Consider the following 27,274-nt stretch of genomic DNA (forward strand, 5'->3'; position numbering starts at 1 on the left):
GCGACTCCGTGTTTTCGAGCGGAATGATTTGATTGGCCGGCTAATCGAGTTACGCTGTCAACATTCATTACCTGATGCGAGGTCAATCGTCTATGTCACAACTGGTTTGGCACAAAAAAAGCCTTTCTAGTTCTTTTTTTTTTCTATTTGCTTTTGGACAGACGAGGACAATGTGGCCCTGCACTCAAGTTTTGTAACTTATATTAACAGTGCCACATACATGGTACAGACAGAAGGTAAAGGTAGTCTTTCTAACCTCCCCGACCGAAGTCAGGTACCCATTTTTACACCTGGGTGAAGTGAGGAAGGTCGTGTAAAGTGCCTTTCCGAGGGCACAACGTCGGGGGCACGGCGGGGATTGAACTCAGGACCTCTAGATCCCAAGCCGAACGCTCTACCAGTTACGCCACGCTCGACGCCACATTCTAGTTTGGACGTCGGTGGAAAAAAAAATCAAAATTAAAGACACATTTAGCCAATCAACTAATAAGCACTATCAAAATAGAAAGGATAAATGCAAAGAAATGTTGAAAACTAATCAATTACTAAGGCTAAATATCATATAATGGCAGATAAGTGGCCAATTACACGTTTACAGCCCATAAATGTGTTTACGGCCCGTAAATGTTGTAAATGTTCTAATGGAATGTGACAGGAACTTGAAAGACCATCAAAGTAAGGCGAAGAAGCGAATTGAGCAGGTCTAGTTTAAACGAAGTCCATTTTTTCGTAATCTCCAAGCAGATCCTGCGGTAGCATAAGATAGTATCAAAGGGTGACAGAAGAGTGTACATGCCCCCCTGAGTTCCTTTGGTGGACTATACTCCTCGACTAGCTTTGATACTTGCTTATATTAGCGTAGGATATGCTTGGAGATTACTTTTTTCGATAGCTTGTAGCACAATTAATCTCCAACTTGTATAGTCCAAGCAGAAGTTGTTACCGAAAATCATGACATTTCTGAGCTGCTCTTTACTGTTAGGAACTGGAGAACAAATTATAGCAAGGAAGTTCATAACATAAACGAGCATCAACCTTACCTAACGTCTGCTTGGACATAAGTGCAAAACACTTCACCAAGGATTACCACTCTTCTTAGCCTCTACCAGGCTCTACATGTCGCTGGAAAGTAGTAGAAATTGGCCAAACCGACAAGTAACACACCAGAGGAGTTAGCCGGTTAACACGTACATGCCCCGGAGAGGAGATAGACGCCGCCAGGGGACTAAAAGCCTGTTGAGCCTACGACTGATTAAAAGGTTATGGGACGAACGAACGAACGTACATTTGGCGACACGGTGATCGCTTGATTTGGCCTATTTCTATTATTTTATGGACAGGCTGTTAGAGGCTATAGCTAGTGCATAACCTAGGTACTTTATTTGCTTCTGTCGTGTCCAAATGGCTAGACTGCTTAAGGCTAGGCCCGACCTGTATTTGCCCACCATTGGGAGCCTACCACAAGTACTTTGCTTACTTGTGTTTAGGTTCTTACGGCTGAGCAAGGAGGCTGCGTTCCAGGTCCGAGCTGTATTTTCCCACTGTGTAATTAATCATAATGGTAGCAGTTTTGTCTCGGGCCTGTTGCAGGTAAATGTTTGGTTGCTTGTTCTTGGGTCCATTAGGCCGTGCCTGTTCAGAGACTACATATAACTGTCTGCCTAGCCTGTCGTGAAGCAGGCCAGAGCCATTCTCCAAGCAGAGGTTTGGTTGCGGAGATTAGTAGTGGTCGGGACTTTCACTGGCTTGCTCCCCTCTCCGAACGATCGAGCCGGTAAAACTCCCGACCACTACTATCTCCGCGACCCAACCTCTGCTTGGAGAATAGGCCCGATCTGCATTTGCCCCTTGTCTAGCTAAGGCCTGTCCCAGGTACTCTGTTTTCTTGTTTTAGGTCAACACAGCTAAGTCTGTTCAAGGCTAGGCCCGAGCTGTATTTGCGCCTTGTTGGTAGCATGAGTATCTCGTGAAGGTACTTTGTTTGGATCCCTACAGCTGAGGCTGTGTCCGAGGCTAGGCCCGAGATATATTTGTCACTTCTCAGGCCTGTTCCATGCACTTGCTTGTTCGTGGGTCTGTACGACTGAGTCTGTTCCAGGCTAGCTACTAGGCCCTTGCTGTATTTGCCCCTTGTTGGTAGCCTGCTTGTCTTAGGCCGACCCCAGGTGCTCTGTTTACTTGTTCTTGGGTCTGTACGGCCAAGGAGGTTATAAAACCTCCTTGGTGCGGCTGAGTCTGTTCCATGGCCTTCCAGGCTAGCTAGGCCCGATCTGTATTTGCCCCTTGTTCAATGGTAGCCCGCGTGTCTCGAGCCTGTCCCAGGTGCTCTGTTTGCTTGTGTTTGGGGCGGTACAGTCAAGGAGGTTAAAAATCAGATCTGATTTTCATCCTCCTTGGTACGGCTGAGTCTATTCCAGGCTAGCTAGGCCCGATCTGTATTTTCCCCTTGGTAGTATGCGTGTCTATGCGTGTCGAAGCAGGTACTTAATTTGCTTGCTCTTGGGTCCATACGGCCGTGCCTGTTTAGGGACTACATATAACTGCCTAATCTCCAACCAGATCCACGGTGCGTTATGTATGTATAGTATCAAACTTCCCGTAGGTGCCCGTTTGACTCCCTTAGCCGGCTATACTCCCTGGCCAGCTTTGATACTATCTTATGGCACCGTAGGATCTGCTTGAAGATTAATAACTGCCTGCCTTACCCGATAACCTGTCGTAAAACAAGTCCAATCTGTATTTTCCCCATTGTTTGCAGCATACGTGTCTGTTTGCTTGTGTAAGTTGTAACAGTTTTAGGTCCTTACGGCTGAGTCTGAGGCTAGGCCATATTTGCCCCTTGTTCAATGGTAGCCCGCGTGTCTCGAGCCTGCCCCAGGTGCTCTGTTTACTTGTTCTTGGGTTTGTACGGCCAAGGAGGTTATAACTTATATGACCTCCTTGGTACGGCTGAGTCTGTTCCAGGCTAGCTAGGCCCGATCTGTATTTACCCCTTGTTCAATGGTAGCCCGCGTGTGTCAGGCCGTCCCCAGATGCTCTGTTTGCTTGTGTTTGGGGCGGTGTGTCGGTGCGGTTGTCAGGCGCGTGGCGGAGAGTAAACTGCCCGGACCGTGGGAAAAGTCCACAAACGCGCCCGGCCTGATCGGACCCTGATTGTGGACGGTGGAATGTTTGACGTGGGATCAAACCATTCTGTACGCAGGAGGCGCAGCCTGTGTAGTACCATAAACTCTGCTGTCCAATGGGCCTGGGCTGTAACTGCCCTCTCGGATCCCTTTAAGCGAGATACAGCAGTCCGCCCAACATCCTATAAGCGAGATTGCAGGAGGGTCAGCTGTCAGGAAACCGGAGAAGGGACGTAGCGATTTCCCTTACTGATATCTGCTAGGAGAAGAAACTGCATGCTACATTTGTTACGCACACACAAATAGACTACACACATACACCAAAGAGACACACATAGATAGACATACACAGACAAGGACACATGCACATACACAAATACCTACCTACACACACGCACACACACACGCAAGCACGCACGCACGCACATGCACATACAAACACACACACACAGACGCACACGCACGCACGCACACACACACACACACACACACATATATACACATGCACATACACCACTGGCGGATCCAGAAATTTGGTAAGGGGGGGGCGCGCACCATGACGCGGCCGAAGGCCGCGGCCGCGCAGCGCAAGCTGCGCGGGGGGAGAGCACGAGAGGGGGGTACCCCCTCTCGTTGGGGGGGTATGGGGGGCCTCCCCCAGAAAATTTTTAAGAAATAGAAGCTCTCTGGTGCATTTTAGAGCCATCTCTGAGCAAATTTGAGAAACAAATTAACACTGATTTTTTGTCATGTCTGTGGCAGTCTAGTTCACGTTAGGGACATTTTTTTAAGCAACTATCACTGAGGACAAACCTAACGAAGGCTAGTTCCTCCTTCTTAATATTCATAAATGACGCCACGTTACAGAAACAATATCGCAAAATTATTTGTACCTGGCTGCCGATGTGACTTGCTTGTCGAAGCGGCTCGCGCTCCTATAAAATCGCATAGAAATCTTGTGGGGTCTGCATCTGAGCGGCTTACAGGAGACTATTTTGAAAGTGTCTTACGCATTTGAAATGACATATATTACGGACTCTTTTTGCTTTTGTGGTGGCAATTGATGACGGTTAATCGGGGAAAATGACAACAAAAACGTCAGGACGATCAATCATTGCGTCGACTGATCAGAACTGTAGTGGGGAGGGGGGTGTCGGCGCTCGACGCCGATTTTCCCAAGGCGGGGTCGACCGGTCGAGTCTCTCTAGCCGATAACGGACGATAGAAATCATCAGTTCATTAACAATAATTAAATTTCGCTGATTTTCTGGAGATGTTACAAAATTTCCACGCTATTTTTATATTTTCAAGCGCCGATTTGGGCTTACAGCGGCCCACGAGTTTCATGGGGAGAAATTGATGCCACCGCGCTCCGTCCCCGGGCCTTCACCATAAGTTTACGTGACTCGGAGGACCCACTAGTAATTGCAAACCGCAAGTTTTTCTAAATAATTACCAGAAAATCTCCTGTTAAATAAGCGAATTAGTTTTATAACGTTGTCAATATTCTTGGCGTCCCTCAGAAGACCTCTAGTAGCCTGGGTTTATCGTACCAATTTTTTTTTCCCCAGCTGAAGGGGGAGGCGCGCGCCTGGCGCGCCTCCCCCTGGATCCGCGCATGTACACACTCACACATACACACGCACACAAATAAACACACGCGCACACACGCACATGCACACACACACACACACACACACCAGCACACGTCATGACGAAATGATTTCGTCTGACTGACAGGTAAAAGCAGACGTCGTGACAAGGAAGTATGATTGACAGGTAAAGCAGACGACATGATGAGACAGTAAGATTGACAGGCAAAGCAGACGACGTGATGAGGCAGTATGATTGACAGGTAATGCAGACGACGTGATGAGGCAGTATGATTGACAGGTAAAGCAGATGACGTGATGAGGCAGTATGATTGACAGGTAAAGCAGATGACGTGATGAGACAGTATGATTGACAGGTAAATCAGACGACGTGATGAGGCAGCATGATTGACAGGTAAATCAGACGACATGATGAGGCAGTATGATTGACAGGTAAAGCAGACGACATGATGAGGCAGTATGATTGACAGGTAAAGCAGACGACGCGATGATGCAGTGTGATTGACACGCAAATCAGACGACGTGATGAGGCATGCAGTATGACTGACAGGTAAATCAGACGACGTGATGAGGCAGTTTGTACAACAGCACACAGTCCGGCTGCACACCTGGAGGAAGGGGGCGGTTCAATACAGGAAGGTCAACAACCGCCTGATCCCTTAATCCTTATAAACAGTGGGGTCAAAAGGAGTTAATACTCCATATAATTAAAGTGTGGAGTGGTGCTCGCCAAATGTTATCAAAGCAACCAAACAATGACAACCACACAACGGAGAAACTGTGCCTCTAAACTAAGAGCACACGGCAGGGAAAGGTACCGCTAGTTTGTTCTGAAACTGTGGGCTAGGATAGTCACGTAACATTATTTGATGATGTACTGTAAGGTGGAAAATGTTCGCGATCGCGCGAGGGTTGATCTCACTCTACAGACAAATTGGAGTGTTTATAAGTTCGCAGGTGAAACTGCCATGCGCGTGAGGGTTACTCACTTCTAGACCCTGTAGCCTTATCATTTTTCATCCTACCACAACTTAACTTTGACACAACTTACAGAAGCACATGTACATGTACATAACATCCGTAAAATTATATTTAAGGAAGGTTTGAAGAAAACTGAACGTTCGCGGTGAAGAGGTCACGAGAAAACATGCACACCAAAAACACCGCGAAAATTCCTTCTTTTACAGTACCCTTGATCCAGTTGGTGCTTTTTGATATCATATAGTAAAGTGCTTCCTTTTCATGTATCAAGTCTACTAACCAAATGTTGAAGTGATTATAGAGTTGTCTGGGTTCCTAGCGCTATCGTTATGTATTTTGTCAGCAACAAAATACCCCTTTTCCGACGGAAAGGCGCAATCATTCAAAATTTTCTGCAGACTCAAACAGAGAAACATCTCTGTCTGGAAACTTTAAACACACTTTGAATTATGGTGTAGTGATAGCAGTGGTGGCTCTTTTGTTTGGTAACAGTTCTATGCCATTCGCATGGCAAACTTTGGAGTAACGTGTAATTGACCTCTTATAACATTTTCGATTTGAATAAGTATTTGAATTTGAGGCTAATACTGACATTTCTGACAATTCTTCCATTGCAGATATAGGTCAGTACATACACAGAAAACTGCATAAATCGTAGAAATCTCACTGAAGAATGTACAAGAGCATATCTACATGTTCTCTTAGAGAGTAATCATTTTGATTTCTATAAAAGTGACAGAGCCACTTTGAACTGTTGACAAAAAGAGTCACAGTGCAAGTTTTTAACAAGACTGTATTACTCTCATGGTAACGTGCCAATGCTTGGCTATAACTACTGTGGCAACTAGTATTTGTTTTCTTAATTACAACAACACAATACAATATGGTGCAAGTCCCAAACCTGTATATCACGTTTAACGTATGTACTACTCAAAAAGGTTTTTCTGAAGTTGTTTTGAGTAACGTTATACGTTCACCGTCCCATTTGAATTGATAATGTGTACTCTATAAGAAGTGTAAATGTAGGCATGTGTTAGAACCCAATATCAGCGAAGCTGCATGAGTTTGCCATGCATTGTTTGCAATCTCAATAAAATCTAAATCTACACAGGCATCGGAATGATGATTTTTTTTCACCAATCTAAGCCAACCCTTAGTAGGGAAACTCAGAAATACAAGAAATATAAGCTTAGAACTATAATTATGATTGTTACCATTGTTACATTTTGTAATTGTTATGATTATATGTGGTCCGTTCTTAGCTCAGCGGGGCCAAAAAAGTGAAATAAAGGTCTTCATTCATTCATTCCATAACCCATTGATTAATTTATAATCTTTTCAGCAACTCATGGAGTAGGGTACACAGTAGATAGAGGCTAGCAGGGTATACAGAAGATGCTAGCACTGCTCGGCTGCTCATCCATAGCTTAGCACCAACTACCCCGGGAGAATGCAGTATTGTCCACCCGGGAAAATGTTACAAGTGTCGGCGGAGACAGTGACTATGTATGTTAATGAAAGAATTATCATATTTAGTTATATAGAAAGTAGATTCCCTCACTTTAGACATATGAGTAGCACTGAAAAATTAAATTTTTCATGAGATCTGACAAACCGACTATAGTTGAACCCACACAGTCCTACATTTTCAACGTTACCAAGATATGAAAAGAAGCTTTCTGTGCACGACTAGATCTATGACACTTTTATATGCATGTTGTGACATGTACGTTGCTCGGTTGGGAAAAAATGCACGTACCCATGCAGTACAGAAGAGGTTAGCACTACCCAGTCACCCATAGTTTAGCACCAACTACCCCGGGTGAATGCAGTATTGTCCGCCCGGGAAAATGTAACCAGTGTCGGCGGGGACAGTGACAAATGTGACACAGAACGGGTCATTACGGTTCTGACGGCAGGATGGAGCGGAGAGTAATGATTTAGAACGGGGAAACTCCAGTAAGCAGTGTGAGCGGACCGCGGATGATGGAAAAGGAGGAAAACTAGTATCAGGCGATCCGTTAAAAAGTGCAATACTAGAGATAACACGTAGGTAAAGTTAAAGGTTTGCTGCCGTTTTTGATGCCGTTGGTGCAGTGGGTCCGGGGCAGGGTATAGGAAGGCGGAGGCCAGCCCTCTCCTTCCACTACATTTTTGTTATCCCCAAACCGACGCCAGGTGCTAGACCCATTTTGCACCTGGGTGGAGTGAGGGAAGTTAGTATAAAGTGCCTTTCCCAGGGGCACAAGATTGGTACCGGTAGTCTGGAAGGATCGGTAGCATGACAGACCTGTGGGCTAGTAGATAATAACGTTTAAATTTTCCACCCTGTATCTGCTTTAAGAAGATTGAAATACAGCCCTGTTAGTGATTTACACCCCCGCTAGGCGGTAATGACTTTACGGCCTTTCCTGTTGTCAGGAGCGCGGGAGGCGAAGTTTATGGACTCCGGAAAAGGGACCATATATCACCGGGTGCTTTGTTCCACGCTCTGGCTCGATACTCTCAAAAAACTGAAGTCTTCTAGCCTTTACCATAGCCTCCATAGGCTCTGTGGTCTTTTGCCTCATAATATTTTTGCTGGCCATTTCTTTTTGTACTGGGTTCTTTGTGCCGCCTGCTTGACAGCAAAAACGAAAAGAAATTGCCAAGAAAAGTGTATTACGAGGAACAAACGCGAAGAGAACTTGCAATGGAGCTAAGACCTTCCTATGGAATTATTGATAAAAGAAAACTACAGATGGTAAGTCCAGCAAAGTATACGTACTCTTGAGGCAGAGTTTAACCCTTTCTTGTTTTGTACGTTTTGGGGCGTTTCTATCGGGGTTTCTATTTGATCAGAAATTTTTGTCCGTTTGACTGGCTTGCAAAATGAACAACTAGCAAAACAGAAAGTCAGATAAAACCACCTAAAATCTGTTTAAAATAAGCTAGAGCCTAACCTCTGCTTAGAGTGTACTAGAAAAGGACACGAGGTCAACCGATGGTCACTCTGGAATGACCAAAAGCGCTGTGCACAAGTGATTATGAAATGACCACCTTTCACGGGGATATGACCATTATATGCTAAGATTTATGTTTAGTCCCGTAGGGGTGATTTACCCTGGCTAGCAGGGGGTCTGTGTTACTGAGTAATTAGCGTTTTCCTCCTAGTATGTACTCTCCAAGCAGAGGTTAGGCTCCGGCTGTTTTTGACTTGTTATTAGGCGTTTTATCGAGCTTTCTATTTTGTGCTGTTTTCTTCATGTCTTGGCAGGAAAATAAACGCCCAAGAACACTTCAAAAACAGCCGGAGCCAAACCTCTGCCTGGAGAGTACCTAGTATGTAGCCAGGATTATCGCGAACTATTTTTGCTGTCCGCGGAAAGTCTCCATGAAAAAATGGAGATATTGTTTTGTGTGTGTGTGTGAGTGTGTCTGTGTGCGTGTTTGTGTTTCCGAATTTTTGTAATCAGCATAACTCAAGAATCTCTTAATTGATTTATTTCACCAGATTGGCGAATAACGTTAGATGAATGACCAAATATTTTCTTTTCATCGGCTGACATTTCGGTGACCGTCCGCTAATATTTAGGGCAAAAATGACTTTCACTACGCACCTGCTAGGTGTCGCTTTCAACAATGCAGTCTCCCACATAAAGTATTGGACATTGTTCTCCAACGATATAAGACAAGGTGTCAGTGACTTTATGAATATGTGGTTTTAAACACGACGAAACCGCGTCAAAGGGAATGTTTTTTGTTTGATAGATCTTTGTTCATTCATGAGAACTTCAAATCTGCTTACAGACCGCTTTTCATTGAGGTCATCATAGAAGAGGTAAGGGTTAGACGAAATACATAACAGAGGAACAGTTTTTGGTATGTTTGAAATAGACTTATTTCTTGATAGGCTTGGCTAAATCGAGCTTCTAGCAGACCTTTTCACGAGCGAGCTAGCCGGTAAAATCCTGAGATCTACTATCTCCGCGACCCAACCTCTGCTTGGAGAATACCCTATGTTACTATTCGGCCAGGCGGGAGTCTGGTAGAGACTAGGGCCGGACTTGTGGCTGCTTTGCTATAACTCGTCTGCGTGAAAAGCCGCCCCTAGCCCTCAGCCCCGGCCCCTACATGAGGCTTGTTAGCTACACGCGGTTTGTTGATACAGTAGAAGCCGCTTAATTGCACGGCCTATTTACCAGTGAATTTCGTGCAATTATCCAGCTGGCGCAATAATGCGAAGTTATCTAGCTGGACCGCACCGGTTTGGGATTTTGGGATTCTGTGCAGTTAACAGAAGTGTGCGTTAATCCGTTGTGCAATTAACTGGCTTCTATTGCGTGATACTTGAAGCCTTGAAGCACTCAGGGCTCATGTAGATAATCCAGTCCCGTGGGTTTGGATAAAACCGCGGTTTGCTGTTTCGTTTAGGCTAAATATAGCAATATAGGTGGAACCCGATACAGTCATGAATGTGCAAAGACCTGCTGTGTATGATCTAACTCTAAGACCGTCATGTTTTACAGTGCCAGCGATCGAAGAGCACAGTGCAAGGAGGACCTCTGGCGAAATAAGTATAAACTGCAATTTCCAGTCTTGCGCTGATGCAGCGCTAATGCCAATGGCAAAAATCCACGCGGACAGCCACTATAAAGCGCTCTTATCAACCAATGCCTGTCAGTAACAGTATGTCCACATCCTTCCAAGAACCCCAGTGGAAGTGACCGCACGAACACCCGCGACCGGATACTTCCAAGTATCGCGAACGTATGCCTGAAAATGTAAAATATATCTATGCAAAATTTTATCGAATGGTAGAATCAAATAATCCCTCTTGTTTAAATCTGTTTGTTTACGCGATTAACAAGCTCACGAAAACAGAACAACAACAACAAACAGACAACTTAGATACAACATGCAGGATAAGTAGAGACGTAACGTTTACCTTCAGTTCACAGTTGGTCACTTGCCTACATAAACAAGGAAATAAAAGTATAAAAGTTTATGCTGATTTTAAGATATATTTAAAATCGAAGAGAAACACCCCTGCCTCACAATGGAACAGCCTGTTATTGAGTTGATACTGATTCCAGCCGAGATAGACGCTGCATGGTAAACAACGAGGGCACAAAATCCGTTCACGTGGGGGGTCGATCGAGACAACACAAAACTCTGGTTTCGGCTACACTAAAAGTCATAGTAAGTCGACTGTCATCGGAGAAGAAAGTCTCGGCGCCATACAATGGATCCAATGATTGTTGTGGCAATTTTGCTGACTGTGAGCGCCACTGTTTCAGGGAAGGCATTTTTCCTATCAGGTAAGTCTGAAATGTAATATTTATCACGATATGATAAGTGTCTAGATACAAAGATGAAGCAGTCTGAGTTGGGAAATGCTTTTGTTTGCTGGCAGCTAGGGGCAGTGTGAAATGACCGTGGCATTTCTCAATGGTAAGACTAAGTGCGAAACAAGAACGAAGTTATAAACAAATCCTGCACATCATATTTTCGAACCTTTGGACCCGTAGTAATCTAACAGTTTATATATTTGTTTCACCTCGTTTGACCTTTGAGCAATGGCTTAAAAAACACTTGACAATAGTTAAAGGTAATTCCGTAACCTTTTTGAGGTAGTATGGGTCGTTATCCACTGTGTGTAGGGTAGGGTATTGGAAGGTGGAGCCTATATTTGCTTAAAGCTAAGTTTGTAATTCAGTGCCCTTCACAATTGGTGCTGCTATATATATGTTATTATTACCACCCCTCGCCTTCCACTGCCGTTTACCTCCCCAACCGAAGTTAGGTAGTCCATTTTACACCTAAGTGAAGTGTGGAAAGTCGCGTAAACTAACCTTTACAAAGGTAGCATCATCGGTAGCATGTCAAGAGATTCTAACCCATGACGTTTGGGGTTGGGCCATGCACCTTAAACTGATACACAAAAACGGTGCCATAGTTTACACTTCATCACGGTACCCTTTTCCACAGAAGATGTGCCCCGCCTGCCAGAGCGGGAAAACGCCATGTCAGATATATTCGCCGCCAATGAAGGTCTGTACATAACGTTTTAATGTTATCATAATCCAACAATCGCGTATGTGTACATATATTAAAAATGCCAAAGTGGTCTATATTATGCGTGAGTACCACTGACGGAAGGTAGTGGATGCTACTTGAAGCATCTGACCATTTCTGAAATAATACCCAGGTGCTTGAGTAACTATGATTTGGCGTATTTTGACTAAAACACTCATATTCTAGCTATCCCACTAGGTCTGTAGGTCATTATAAACGCACAAGTGCTTTAATCAAGATAGTTTGCGTGACCGTCTGTCACCTTCCACAGGGCAATTTTGACTGGTTCTGCGACGCATTGCAAGTAGGTGTCGCTGCTTACAGCTTACAGATGCGGTTCCAAACGTGAACTACCCATCTCTGTATACCTGTAAATATTTCATTTGGGACCGCATATGTTCGCAGCGACACATAGCTGCAGTTTAAGATACATGACAACGACATTGCCACATGCTACGTACTGCATCTGCGGCTATGGCACTAAGTGAGCATGACATCGGTAACCTTAGTATAAACGTTTTAGTAATCTATTAGAGCATTCCTTGTGAAGCACATGAATAAATCACTGAATGCCCAATTTACTTCTAAAACAGGGGCTATGGAACTGCTGAACCTGGTGGAAGGGGATATCAGAATACCGGTGAGAAATACTGATAATTGTATTGCACACCGATGCTATAGGATAAAATGTGTAGCTGCTTTAATCTAAACTGTTTGTTAAGCACGTTGACACACCATGTGAACTATAGCCTCTACCAAGGTCCGCAAATCGGTGGTCTAATAGTAGAAATTGTACAAATAGAGTCAATAGTACGCTAGGGGAGTCGGTCGGCCGTGAGGACCCATTTCCTCACGGCAGCACTCCTAGGCCAATTAACAATTGAATTACCATTATTTGTATGTCATTTTTGTCACTTGCAATTAGCCCTCGGGCAAGAATTTGCAGTAAAACGTATTATTATTATCAACTCCTACTAGGTTTTATTCCTAACTTGGCCAAAGTCCCCTATTTCTTTTCGGCCAGGCCGGAATCTGGTAGAGACTAGGTAAAATACCCGGCAAAGCCCTTTTTCCTATTGTGACCGAAGCGTTACTATACATTCCCTACAGGAGGATGAAGAACCCCACCACCTTAAGAAGAGGAACGCCGTACCGTACAAGGACAACACCTGGGCACCGTACAGGGACGACAAAGTTGTACCGATCTCTATCAGCCAAGATCTGCGTAAGACTGTTTCTTTGTCTTCCATTGGTCTTTGCAGAGTCTTGACGTAGCTATAGCTAGATTATACCCTTTTGGAATAGTGATTTTACTGTAAATTGATGTAAATTGTACGTATCTCCATCAGCCCTAATCTACGTACGTTTGTGCCTTTGTCTTCCATTGGTCTTTGCATAGTCTTGGGGAAGCTACACTATAACCTTTGGAATATCAATTTTACAGTAAATTGAAGCCTGGGAGTGACAAAGGTGAGAACCAAACAAGGTGTCCAATCTGCTGAGGAAGCCTACATTAATTACTTTACGAATGTTGTTGTGGCCTATGCTCGTTTTATTGTTGTGCCAGGTTGTCTTTTTATCCACCAGCCAAAAATTCTGAGAGAGAAAAAAAACACACGAAAGAAACGTCCGAAGACAAGTAAAAAATCATCACTAGCCTAATGTCTACTTAGAGATCTGAGTATGTTTAGCACGTGATTTTAGAATATTCTTTTTTAAATTAGATTTTTCATTTTTGACCTTGCAGCTCCTGCAGCGCAAATTGCGGTTCAACAGGCCATTGACGAGTACCACAGGAAAACCTGCATCCGGTTCAAACAGCGTACAAACGAGAGGGAGTACATATACTTCTTCAGGGACGTGGGGTAACTATATGTTTATTTGATTTTAAAAGGAACGATTTCAAGTTATTGCACCAATATACATAGCAAATTATCCAACATGATAACTATTGTAATTTAAGAACCGACGAATGTATATTGGGGGAATTCAAAGTCATACAACGTGATCATAATTAGTGCTAAGTTTTAACAGTCATACACAAGGAGAAATATTTACAAAGACCGGTTCTAGAATATGTTGTATTTTAAAAATGCCCTTATGTAAACTAAAGCACAATTCAAGGTGTTGTCTATATATGATCTGTAAATACTGAAATAAACCAGTCATTACTGATAATGGCGTTAAGAAGCAGGATGGGTTCATAAGGTTAAATAGATAAACAAGAATACAAATTTCAAGTCGAATGCATTCCCTCGATAACAGATTTCAAATTTTGCAAATCTTCACTTTCTTCTCTTTTGCAGTATTGGGAATTATCAGAAAACTTTTGACAAATCGTATAGTACTTCATTGATAAAGAAGCGTATTCTGTAAGGTTTCCTTGCTTTGTTTTCTCCTAAGCAATATACATGTATTTGCATCATGGATTGCATCTAACTTAAAAAGAAATTTGTAACACAAGTCCATTTTTAGTCGCTCTAATGAAAAGGTATCCATCGAGCAAAAGGGGGCCTAATGAAAGCTACACACGTAGAAGCATCATATCATTGTAAAAAATATCCAGGATACAGCGCATGTTTCTCTAAACTCTCAGCTGCTGGTCTTACGTCGGACGCGTGGGCAGCCAGCCGAACAGGATATCACTGGGTAACGGCTGTGAGACGAAGGGCATCGCCGTGCATGAGATAATGCACGCGCTCGGGTTCTGGCACGAGCAGAGCCGATACGACAGGGACAACTTCGTCACTATCTTCCTGGACAACGTTATTCCCGGTGAGCGGAAGAAGTTGTCTTATGTTTATGTGTTCCAGACCGTGGCAGTTAGGAATCCTGTGACTTTGTGTGTGTTGTCAAATTGTACTACTAATCGCGTATGCACAAGGACCACCTGACCGTTGATGTAGCAGACTGAAACTTGTACTTGTGACCATCTCCACATAGGGACAACCTAGCATGTGTAATTACTTGTTATTAGCACTTTAGATAATTTTGCCCTTAGACTTGACTCAAGCACCCGTCTAGTCTGACTGTTTTGACAGCACAAGATTTGATTCGACGGATCTTATTTGCTTTGTACCATTTATGACTTAAAAATACGTCTCTACACAGGAAGGAACGGAGAGAAAGACTTTTACTACGGGAACTTTGACAAACTGACCAGAATCAACAGCCAGACGCTGGACACGACATACGACTATCACTCCGTCATGCACTACCCCACCGACGCTTTCGGGAAGAGCGGGAAAATCACCATCGAGCCCAGACTGGGCAAACAGCTGTACAAGTGGCTCGGGCAACGGAACGGTCTGAGCGAGATCGACACTCTGAAAATCAACAGGCTGTACGAATGTGGTGAGTTCGCTTGTTGTTTTTCCAATACCATTATCGAAACCAGAACTCGAGATATCAAACCCGGAGGTTCCGCTGCAGTACCATAGCAAGCCAATAGGGAGCCCCAAATCTGATCGTTTCCAGGTCTCATCAAGACCTACCAATGTACTAAATATCCAGACAGTCTATGTAGGCATTCTGGAGTTATGCTGGTCGACTACACACATACACCCAAATGCTACCGAAAACATAACCTTCTAGCAAAGGCAATAAAAATCATGTAAAGTTACATATGGATATGATCGCAAAGAGGAGTAACCTGGTTGACAGAGTGTTTAGAAGGCCTCTAGCTAGGGCCAATATAATGCAAGGAAACGGATTAACGCATACTTCTGTTAACTGCACGGAATCCCCAAATCCCATACCGGTGCGGTCCAGCTAGATATCTTCGCAATATTGCACCCGCCGGATAATTGCATGAAAATCACTGGCAAATAAGCAGTGCAATTAAACGGAAACAAATAGTTGACTGACGCCTAAACACTCCTGTCCGTCCCAGACATGGTAGTGTGCACTGCCGAGCCTGATGTGTTCGCCTGTCAACAGAAGTGTGTGAAACTGAAGAGCGGCTTCACCTGCGGCTGTCACCGGGGCTTCTCTCTGGACAGCGACGGATATCACTGTTCTGGTAATAACTAGTCTTCCCACAAACATCTCTAGCCGTTAAAGAAGAAAAAAACAACTAACGAGCGTTGAACTGTTTTCTTTTCTTAAAACTCTAAAACACTGCTCTGATACTTCCCACAAACACCTCTAGTTGCATTTAAGGATAAACTGAAGAGTTTTTTGGCTGTTTTGCTTTTTTATAACTCTGGACAGCGACATTATTGTGGCACAAACTATCGTTATTCTAAACATCCGAAGTTGTAAATTAGGAAAGAGTTTTGTGACTATTTTCCTCATCTGTAGCTCTGGATGGCAATTATCCTTGTGCGAAATATCCGCCCTAGTAATGATAACGACAAATCTACATTAGACAAACACGAAGAACAATCTATGAAAGCTACAGGAGTGTTATGTATAACAGTTAAACATAGATATTGATTGTTAATGTTTACTTCTCAGATGTGAACGAATGCGCCGATGGAAATTTCGGCTGCTCACACAAGTGCGTCAATCTGATCGGAGGAGCCTACTGCGCATGTCCGAAAGGGCATCACCTGAGCGACGACGGAAAGACCTGTATAGGTAAGATGACGTCATCTGGGCTCGGTCTAGTCTTCAAGTTAAAAATTAGAACCTCTCTCTATATAAAGATGATGAAAATGGCCCGCTTAAAATCGACGGGTCCTTTGTCTTATTCGACGAGTCTCTGTCTATCGGGACAAAAACATAACATAATACATGTTTACGGTGTATGGAATTTTGAAGATATTCTTCGCTTCGCGTTGGTCCGTAACCTGAAGAATAAGAACTAAACCTTTCCATCTTTTCTTCAGAAACTAACGAATGTGCGCTAGGAAACGGCGGTTGTGAACAGCTGTGCACCGACAGCCTCGGGTCGTTCCAATGTTCCTGTTACAGCGGCTTCAAACTCAGGCGGGACGGATACACATGCGAGGGTATGCTGCAGAGGGGAATATGATTATGATGTTTTATGTCACATACATGGGCAGCGAGCACGATAACGTTTGCCGTTCGTGTGTAAAGGTTCCGAATAGGGTTCCTCTTGTATTAAATGGGCTTCCATGGAATAAATAGAACGCATTCGATCGAACACACTCGAAAATTCGAATCCCGGATCCGGAAGTTGGAATTGCTAAATTGCTGCAATATTTATTTTTTCAAGACGTCTAGAAAAGTGCAAATCCAGTGCAAATACATGTGTCTATAACAAATAATTAGATAATCTTAGCGTATCTTGAAATGATATTTTCCTGTCAACAGACGTGGATGAATGCGCGTCACGTGACCACGGCTGCCAACAGGAGTGCGCCAACTACGTGGGCGGGTTCCACTGCGCATGTCAGGAGGGGTACGAGCTGCAGAGGGACGGCCGGACTTGTGAAGGTACGACATGGATAAATGCGTTTATGAAGATTAGAAATCCAGGTTAACAATACTAAAATACAATTCAGTCTCTACAACTAGATAAAAACGAAGATTTACTTCCGTGCGTTTGGAGTGACATCCATCACTCTAAATTTCTAGTGATGCTGAAGAAGTGTGATGGATGTCACTCGAAACTATTTCTCCTCCTCAGCTCTCCGTTTTTATCCAGTTGTATAGCAAGAGATTGAATTGTGTTTGGACATAGACAAGTATGACATGAAATATCCATTCTTAGTATTGACATCTATGATGTAAACAATTTTCTGCTATATTCTTAAGGCTTAGAGTTCTGTCGCACCTTACTTTTGAACAGCGAGTTTCAGATGGACGGGCTGGCGTGTGAAGGCGCAGCATGGATACGTATGGTAGGAAAAATACACTCCTAGTATTGACATCAATGATACAAACAACTTTCTGCTATATTCTTATGAGTCAGGGTTCAGGGTTAGGGTTCTGTCGCACCTTACTTTTGCACAGCTAGCTGCAACTTTTTTTTAAAAAGTTATCTAATGCGGATGCACCTAAAATACTAGTTTGGTGGTAATGCCGTTAGAATGACATGTACTAACAACTTTTTTTCTCCCCTCCAGAGATCCACTGTTACGGACTGGCGGTGCCTGTCAGAGGGTCGGTCTATCCAGCAGAGAACTGTTCCACCAACGGCGCACGCGCAGGACAGCACTGCGTCTTCTCATGTGACCCTGGGTACGAGCTGGTCGGCAGCGAGAATCGAACGTGTCTGATCAACGGATCCTGGGAAGGAGAGCATACAGACTGCAAGGGTAGGATGAAAAATTCATACTATTATCCCCCAATTATCATGAAATACTGCATATACAGCAACTCATAAGTACGTGACTAGACATTGAAAATCCCATCTCACAATGTAAAGTCAAATTTCTGTATTTCTTTTTGCGACTCCTCAGGGGTGAACCCTTCTTTTGGCGACGCCTCAGTGGTGAGCCTAATTGTGCTCGAGTAGCTTGACAAGATACAAGCTGCTGGGAGAGAACATTCTACATTTTACAGAAAATGCTGCGTATGTAGTTAGTTTTTTCCTGCTCCTTTCTTCACGTAGCCAAGCTGTGTGACGTACTGGCCCCGCCTAGTAACGGTTCGCTGTCGCCCCCCTCGTGTACGGACCCGGGCGCGTTGCGTGTCGGGAAGGAGTGCGTGTATGTCTGCGGGCCGGGACTGGTGCTGAACGGGACAGAGGCTAGGGTCACGTGTTCGACGGGGCCAAACGGTACCATGGTCTGGGACAACCTGGAAACGCCCACGTGCATTCTAGGTGATGAACTCAACGCTTGTTCACCTTTATCAGCGGGGTAACCTACACAGGAATATTAAATGGACGGATGACGACTGTCTGAACTGTCTGGAGCCGCCACGCATCAACTCATGATGCAAGCGAGCGATTGATTGGGGGTGGTGGTTTCAAATATCAATGTTTTCAACATATTGCATTTCAAAACCACCGTCCGTCAACTTGATATCTCTAGATAATCAGTCTTTATAAGAAAGGGTACAGGTTACCCCTCAGATGAAAGAGAATTAGTGTCATAAATAAGTGGAACTTTATCAAAAAGTTTTTCATAGGGTATTAATAGCTGCCGTTTAACACCGGGACCCAGTAGCGATTCTTTCCATTTTTTTTGGCGAATTTGTCTGACAAACTTTTGAATCTTGAAGACGAGAATCCATGGATGCAGTGTCCCCACAGACTGCACGTCCCGACCATCCCTGGAAGAGACTACGGCACCGCCAACCTTACTGCGCCTCTGACAAATGTAGAACAGGTCAGTTTGAATGTTACATAAAAATCATGGTATACCACACCGATAACGTTGATCCTAATCCTGTCGACAGCTGTGCTACTTTTAAAAAACGGGACTCTGTGCTTTGAACAAGTCCTATCCGAAATTAAAGGACGTCCCTAACCGAAGACATGTACTTATCTTCACGTAGTCGACTGAGGAATTAAGTGCCTTTCCGAAAGGCACATCATATGGACCTGCTAGGAATGTCAGCCGTTAGATTTTAAATGTCCTTAGATTCTAAGAATCGTAAACAAACAAACAAACAAACAGTCAAACCCTGACCACATGCCCATTGTGTCACCAGGTCTTTGTTGATGGGAACTTGACACTCGGACCGAATAACTTCACCGTGGGGGAGACTACCGTGTTGTTTTACGGCTTCACGGCTGGTGGGGACAGGGTAGAGTGCGAGACAGCAGTAGTGGTTACAGGTAGGTCCAATCTACCGTGGCCGACAGCAACAATGATTCAACACCTATTACATTGGGGGTAGACACTTTTCTGGACAGACAATTACTTTTGTGGGCGGAAAGACACTTTTTGGGCTGAAAAGTACTTTTTAGGGGGCAGGCACTAAAAAAGTAGACGTCTGCCCCCAAAAAGGGTTGTTGGTGTTGGCCACCGTACCATTAGGTACGTTTTCAGACAGAGGTTGGAGCTAGAAGTTTTTCTTTTGATTGGTTCCCGTTTCCTGATAGCCATAAAAAACGTTAACTGGTACCAGTCAGAAGAAGGTTCCCCTTCTGCCTTTGCATGGAGAGCAATTACAAGTTTGTTGATATAAAGTTAAGTAAAATGATAAAAGTTATTTCACACGATTGTACAGCAAAATGAAAACGAATCTATTCAAAGTGACCATTCAATTCTATGGAGTTGTAGTAAATTGTTAGCCTCCTTCGCAGGCTTCTTGGAGCGCTAGCGTTTTTTAAGAGGGGGGGGGGGGGTTCTGATTCGCGATTTTCTGACTTCTGTTTGATGCACATTCCCTTACAGATGACGAGCACCCTGAGTTTGACAACTGTCCGGAATCTTTCGAGATGAACAGCTCCCGCCAGTTCCCACATGTGCACTGGGAGAAACCGGAGGTGCGGGACAACGTGGGTATGTGGGCATGGACTTACATGTTCTCATTACATATTGGTCATGTTTGCCAAAAGCAGCAAAATAACTGTTGTGTCATACCTGGGACGGGGTACTGGACCATAAATGTGTCAGTCCACATTTCATGGTGTTGCACGGTAGTCTCCCCCACGCAGTTTGGCCAAATCTGAACGTCCATAATAGATTTTTCTTTAGCAAACCAACATGGGGGTGCGTCTTTTTTTTCTGTTGTACTTGTGTCATCACTTGATTTATCGTTTATTTGTGCTGTGGAATTAAGTTTGACATCCTGAGTGTAGGGACATACTGCAGGGCCATATTATCCCTGGAAGTTTTATTCATTTAAATTCATTTATTTTTATTATCTTTTAAATTCATTCATTTATCTAAAACAATCTATTAACAAATTAATGTATTTATTTATTTCGTTGATTTAGATAAAACTTATCCTTCCATCAAAAAAATGTTCTTCCAGGGGTGGTGGCTGTGAAGAGGAGGCGGTTACCCACTGGCCGCATCACGTGGGGCGAGTACAGCGTGCGGTACACCGCCAGGGACCGGGCAGGGAACCATGCCGTCTGCAGGTTCAACATTCACGTTAAAAGTGAGCACTTCAGTTTTCTTTGGCGTGGGGAAATTGAAACGTAGTAAGGAAGACCTACAGCTAAAACTAGAAACCCGACGAACATAGACATATACAGCTCTTTCTGTCTGTATTGTCTGCAACCGTAACACGCCAGGTTTTCATAGAAGAGTACAAACGGCATATCCGAAAAGACATATTTGATACACTCACACCTGGAATAACCCCTATTGTAATTTGATAAGTGTGGTGTGTTCTTGCTCGAGGTCTCCTCAACCGAATCTAAGCACACATTTTCTTCTGAAGTAAGTGTCAAGTATAACTCGGTACAACCAGATTCTCAGTTCCTCGGGTACAAGATTCTGAGCTGAGTCAACAACCCTATCCACAAGGCATGTCACCATTGCACAGGAAGCAGTCAAGGTTTTTCATCGCAAATGTATCGTACGTCTTGTAAACCTAATAAAAGTTAACGTTACCAGGTCCTTATGCTACGTTTGCTCTCTATACCCACAGAACCATCCTGTCCGCCCTTGCCTCCCCCCACCCACGGCAGCCTGACGTGTGACTGGTGGCACATGGGGCAGTTCTGTGACCTGACCTGCAGTACCGGGTACGCTCCACAGGGGGAGAGCGCTCGCTATGTTTGTGGCACCCGCGGAACATGGACGCCCAGGACTCCTCTACCCAGCTGTCTGCCCATCTACACCCCATCTACACCAGAGACTGCTACTGCTCAGTGACGACTGAAGGACCGAAGTGTAACAATTTGAAAGTAGCATTTGTACTAGTAGAATCAAAATTGGGTCCCTTGCCCTGTTAAGTAATAGTACTTGGATATTTTAGTTAGCTTGCTGTATTAATATCAGTTTCAAATAAGGCCACACTGACTTAATTTTATGGATGACCACGCGCGCATTGATTTTCGTCTGTTCCGAAGAAGAAAAAAATTCTGGTCCCTGGTCAATCCGGATTTTATGCTTGCCAGAGGACCTACTTTAGGGGTAAGGGACACATAGTCAGAGCATGGTGACAAAATGCCATTACTCAAAATTCACACAACGTACCAAGACCCAAGTAAGGCCACTTCGAGGTTACACAAGCAATACGTTGAGCAAACGAACAGACAGACAGACCATAAACAATATCCTGGCGAAACCCCCCTCACGGAGGTAATGATCAGACTCAGTGCACCAAAGTTACGCTACTTTTGAACAACTCTTTATTCAATACGTCAAATAAAGACAACCCAGAGGTACAACAGGGTTACATTTCAACAAGGCTGAGATGTTGCAAAAACTAAGAGGCGTCGAATAAACATACTCATGACTCACTTTCGGTCATTCAAATAATAACAGAAATGAAATTTATGTTCGCTAAAGATAAAGTTAATGTTGTCTGCTCATAGAAATGCTCGGTTTGACTGAAGATTTGATTCCATATGAAAGAGCTGCATGCATTGTGTTGTTTTCTACTAATGAGTCTCACAAATAGTGGATCGCCCCGCAGGCTAGCCCTGCGTGCAATTTAAGGAGTTTCTATTTCAAACGTCTTGTCTAAATTCTCAGTGTAGCTTTCAGTTCTTAAGACTGTTGTTCAGAAAATGAGCACAGATTTTACACACCAAGCATCATTCTTAAGGAATACTTGCGCTGATTACAAAATGACTCTAGTAATACTTCTTAGTACTTCTTAGTAGTAGTAGTAATACTTACAAAAGAAATACTAGTAATATTTCCCAAAGAAACACATGTAATACTTCAAGAATCTCAGTTATCATATTATTACATTCGAATTTCTGTTTGGTATTTTTATGATCATATTGAGACCTTTGGTTATCATTTGCGCTATTCGTGTACACAAGTCTATGGGTATTTAATTGAGCTATTATCATCATTCTGTTGGATGGTTCTCCAAGTGTCTATGTTTTGTTTTATTTGAAAGAAAAAAAAACACGATAAACAATACTTCCAAAATGGCTAAAAATGTCTCTAAACGAAATTCTTTACTTACAATAGCTCTGAAAGGACTTGCAATACTTCTAAAAGGAATACTCCTAATAGATCACACATATTGACCTACCACACATAGAAACGTACTTATAAACACCTTCGTCATGGCGATGTTTTTCTATTGTCATTTTTATTAACTTCTTCTACATTTTGTATTATACTTCATGAAATAGGCAGCATCTATACATGCGCAATAGCATTAATAAAAATACAAAAAAAATACATAAAAATATTATGCAAAAACCACAATACTACGCTACAACGTCGAGCATACTGTCTCCGTTGGTAACTTCGTCAGTGCTATGAATAAATACGTTTGATATAAATAAAGATAAACATGTTGATTTCTTAATTGATTACTGAAGTTAACACGTACAAATACTTCATTTAGAATATCAAGCTGAAATAAAACACAACTCTTTGTCAAAGTCCTCAATTTGAAGCCGAAAATATCTTACTCATGTATACAGAACAGTTTCTTCTCAGCTTTTCTCATTAAGGATTCTATGATGGCAGTCGTACTGGTAGAATTGTTCTACCAACAAAAACCATAGTCTCCACTGATTGCAACTAAGAAACCAAAACTCAACATTGTAGACGATATATAATTTTACATCAGGTTGTATACCTCATGTGGTATTCACTGCCTCTCTCTCTCTCACTCTCTCTCTCTCTTAGAATATCCACTTCTAATTTCTTCGAGACTATGGCATAAACTCGCATTATTGAATAAATTACATTTAATTGTAGAATGCAAGTTGATATTTGATCTAAGTACAAACATAGAACAGTGCTCAACCTTTGCCCAACACAATGAATAATAGCATCAAGTTTTTTCATGCTGCACAAGCTTAGGTCATATTTACAATTCAAGTGACCAATCATCAAAGTTACGTGACTCGTCTTGGAAATGTTTTATTTCTCGACTTTCATACCCTGTTGCTGCTATTACAGTCACAAAGAAGTTGTAAATGCTTGGATGGATTGCCTTCGTACTAAAGTTAATACATTGGTAGATGTTCAGGAGATCTAGAAATTATTAGATTTGGGGATTTTAGATTTTAGAGAGGGTGGAACTCAAGCTGTTAAATTGGTTTCTCGCAAATGTAAGGGTACTTCATGTCGCATCGGACATCGTTCCACTGTCCCGTGCGCCTCCATTTCCCCAAAATCCAATTTTTGCCGGTCTGTGAAAGAGATGACACAGCAATTATTTTACATTCATATGAATATATTTTCCGTAAAAATAGAATGAAAAAAAAAACCTTTCAACATCATATACAGTACGAAACATCTATCGATTATGTTTTTATCTAATTGATGCTAACCATTGTTTTAAACGCTACGAAAAGAATATGTATCCTTATTCAAAATACTGCAGAACATAAAATGGATATAGATTTGATATGAGACGATCTAAAGGTATTCATTGCAAGAGTCTAAAAAGCGTGGTGTTTTCCTGCATGTAAAAGAAATATAAGTGATCTGGGACCAGTTAAGCTTATCACCCAGGTAATGTTTCACTGCTCGTGACAGAGAAGACAGTCCATTTGCACAGAGCACAGAGTTAAAGTTGTACTAAGGAAATTTACATAGCTCTTTTGGCCGAGAACAGTGACCACGGCTTAACGTCCTGACCTAATGACTGCAGCCCTCTGTCTTTTCTTTTAATTCACTTTAACAGACATGACAGACGTAGTGGTGGCGCACTGAAGTTATCTACTTATATTAACTTTTCATATATATATATACAAAAACATAAACATAACTAAACTAAGCAAAATACAAAATGAAGCAAGATGTAAACAATACTGATAAATGGAAATTGAATGATGGGTATGATAAAAGTTGGTATGCGCGCGTGTCCGATCCCCTTCCCAAGTAACAAAAGTGTTACAGAGAACTTTGAAGGATAAATCGTTTGGAGGTTGTGATGAAATTTTGGCTTATAGTTAGAATTTTCGAATTTATGGATTATGTAAAAGATGGGCTTCCACGAAGTAATAAAGAAATCTGAACATTTTCTGAAAGTGTTTACAAATGTGTTAACTGAGTGTCTCGTTAGGGCGCGGTCACGTCACAAAGATCGAACGATCGCTAACTTTGGGCATTTTGGAGGATAAAAATGTCCATCTCCTGCAAAGTTCTTGGTACATAGAATTAAAATCCTATGGCATCAAAACCGCACGACGTTGACAGGAACTGTGTGACCGCGCCCTTAGCGGGGATTGGAACGCCTAACCTCTTAGTTCAGAGGCAGCTGCGGAATCACTAATCACTGGACGTGTGTTCTCCTCGATAGTGAAGATAAAAAACTAGATAGTTTTCTTTACTAGATAGATATTAATAGAAAGAAATAGGAGAACACAGACGATACGTTCCGGCTATCTTACTCCCCAAGAAAAGAACAAGAACACACCTTCGAATACACTGCGACGCAGTTCTCTGTCGTCAGACGCGAGAAAACGCTGTCATTAGGCTCGCCCTTAGCCCAGTTTGTGTAGCCAATAGGTGATCCATCTGTCCACTTCCATTTTCCACCTTTTTTATACACTTCCCATTTATGTTTTCGACCTTCTCTATGAAGACCGTGCCAGATGGATGGATTGTCCCTGTCATCAGGAACTGCAGTCAAAGATCAACAGTCTGTGTTAAGTTATTTGCAATCTCCGTCGACTTTTGAGGTATGGGGGGGCACTTTTGTCTTTGCTTCTTTTCAGGCGACGCACGTGGCTAATTTGTCAAACCAAAGTGGACGTAAGTAAAGTAAATGTAGGAAATTTGTAATGATGACCCAAGTCTAAGGAAAGACTGCATGTACACAAGGACTAACCGTCTCTTTGTATACAGGACCTTTGCTATTCCTTCAAGGATAAGACATTTCCAACAATGAACATTTCTCCAGAAAATGTTTGTCATTTTTACAATGAATAAAAAAAATCAAATACTAAGAAAGGTGTAACGTTTTAGTGGTCCTGCCTCAGATTATTTTGACTTTGATCAACCATTTAATAAAATCTTGTTATTTGTTTATTTGACCATTTTCTGCAATTCTGTTGGGTGGTCACTCTATACAGGTTTTACTGTATGTGTCTATCTTATGATTCCTTACGCATATATCTAGTATAATGAGAGAGATTTAGATTGCGTTCTGCTACTGCAGTGGTATTTTACATTCTCCAGCTGCAATTAGTCTTTCTGAGAGAGATATGATAAGGATTTATGAGAATGCCTGTGTAATTCCAGACCACTAAGAGAGATACAACATCTTCACCATTAACGCGCAAAAACTGTTACTCACATTTAGATAGCAGATATGCAATAAAGTCGTTCTCTGCCTGGTCCGTGATAGAGGCAAGAATTGCACCATAATGTTTGCATCGTGAGCTCGCTGTAGACCATTTGGCTTTGTCTGTCATCATCACTTTGTAGCAGTGGTTGTTGTTGTTGTATTTGCTCCACCCACTGGGACACTGTACAGCTGCAGTAATCGGCAATAGGACGGACTAAAACGTCAGTGGTTAGAGGTGTGTTTCTCACACAAGCTTAGGAATATCGTTATAAATTTAATACGAATTCTTGCCCGTGGGCTAAATGCAGGTAACATGAAATGGTGCAAACAAAAGTGTATAACAACATAGCAAGTGCCAACTCTAGTCTAAAGGCTAACTCTAGATTCTAAGTCATTTGATTCGTCAACTTCTTTTTTGAAGACAGTGAAAGACGAACAATCCCACTTTTTCTGTAATGAGTAGGTTTTGTGATGTTAAGAGGAGATTGTTTTATGTTTGTCAGTGAAAGTGGAGAAAGTGGACTCTTTAAACAACTCAGTATCTGGTGATAATTATCGATGAAAGCCCTAACCGCGATTGGGCACATCACTGTAAAGGGCTGCATCCAGCCGCCAAGCAACAGCACCAAGTATTTTGTATTGAAGCTCGCGTCTTATGTGGTAACATTTAGCGGACGAGACGATGATAGACATTCTGTTTGTCTTCTATATAGGTATTCTGTCACACACGGAAAAAAGAACTCACCACTCTGACAGTTCTGTCCAGTCCATCCATGTGGGCAGGTACATTTGTAGCCTCCATCTTTGTTCTTACAGCGTCCATGTTTGCAAGGGTTCCTGGTAGTACACTCATTGATGTCTGTGCGATACAGAATGAAATCATCACGCGTCATCTGACATGTACATGTACTTGATATAACCAGAAAGAGCAAATAAAAAGAAAGAAAAGGAAAGATTAAAATCAATGTAATACACAATGAATGAAAATCAATGTAACACACAGGGAATGATAGCTAGAGAAAGAAAACGTACCATGCCGACAGTTCTGTCCAGTCCATCCAGGTGAGCAGGCACATATGTAGCTGCCATGTTTGTTCACACAGCGTCCCCCATGTTGGCATGGTTTCTGGGTACACTCATCAACGTCTGTGTAATCAATGGAATATTGTGTAATTATAAGACCAGAGACCTTAGGTCAATGTTAGATTGTAGATGTTGAATGTGCAGGACAAAATAGCCTAGAAA

At 42.7% G+C, this 27,274-nt stretch overlaps 1 protein-coding gene across 1 annotated transcript; it reads left to right on the top strand.

Moving 5' to 3' along the window:
- Positions 1 to 11,654: 11,654 nt before the first annotated feature.
- Positions 11,655 to 21,468, top strand: LOC118430950 (sushi, von Willebrand factor type A, EGF and pentraxin domain-containing protein 1-like). Its single transcript, XM_035841979.1, has 17 exons — positions 11,655 to 11,752; positions 12,370 to 12,416; positions 12,887 to 13,001; positions 13,524 to 13,641; positions 14,373 to 14,551; positions 14,888 to 15,130; positions 15,669 to 15,797; positions 16,235 to 16,357; positions 16,609 to 16,731; positions 17,057 to 17,179; positions 17,812 to 18,003; positions 18,300 to 18,512; positions 18,914 to 19,020; positions 19,346 to 19,472; positions 20,035 to 20,142; positions 20,618 to 20,746; positions 21,242 to 21,468. Exons 1-17 carry the CDS (start codon positions 11,725 to 11,727, stop codon positions 21,466 to 21,468), a joined length of 2,331 nt encoding a protein of 776 aa, XP_035697872.1. The 5' UTR covers positions 11,655 to 11,724.
- Positions 21,469 to 27,274: the final 5,806 nt, after the last annotated feature.

Source organism: Branchiostoma floridae, chromosome 14 (genome assembly GCF_000003815.2).
Source record: "Branchiostoma floridae strain S238N-H82 chromosome 14, Bfl_VNyyK, whole genome shotgun sequence".
NCBI classification, from domain to species: domain Eukaryota; kingdom Metazoa; phylum Chordata; class Leptocardii; order Amphioxiformes; family Branchiostomatidae; genus Branchiostoma; species Branchiostoma floridae.

Bases quoted from the DNA above. Each gene is read 5' to 3' on its own strand.
- LOC118430950 (XM_035841979.1), top strand. From the start codon at position 11,725: ATGTCAGATATATTCGCCGCCAATGAAG. The intron at 14,552-14,887 runs GTGAGCGGAAGA...GTCTCTACACAG, and splicing joins CCTGGACAACGTTATTCCCG to GAAGGAACGGAGAGAAAGAC. The intron at 16,358-16,608 runs GTAAGATGACGT...TCTTTTCTTCAG, and splicing joins CGACGGAAAGACCTGTATAG to AAACTAACGAATGTGCGCTA.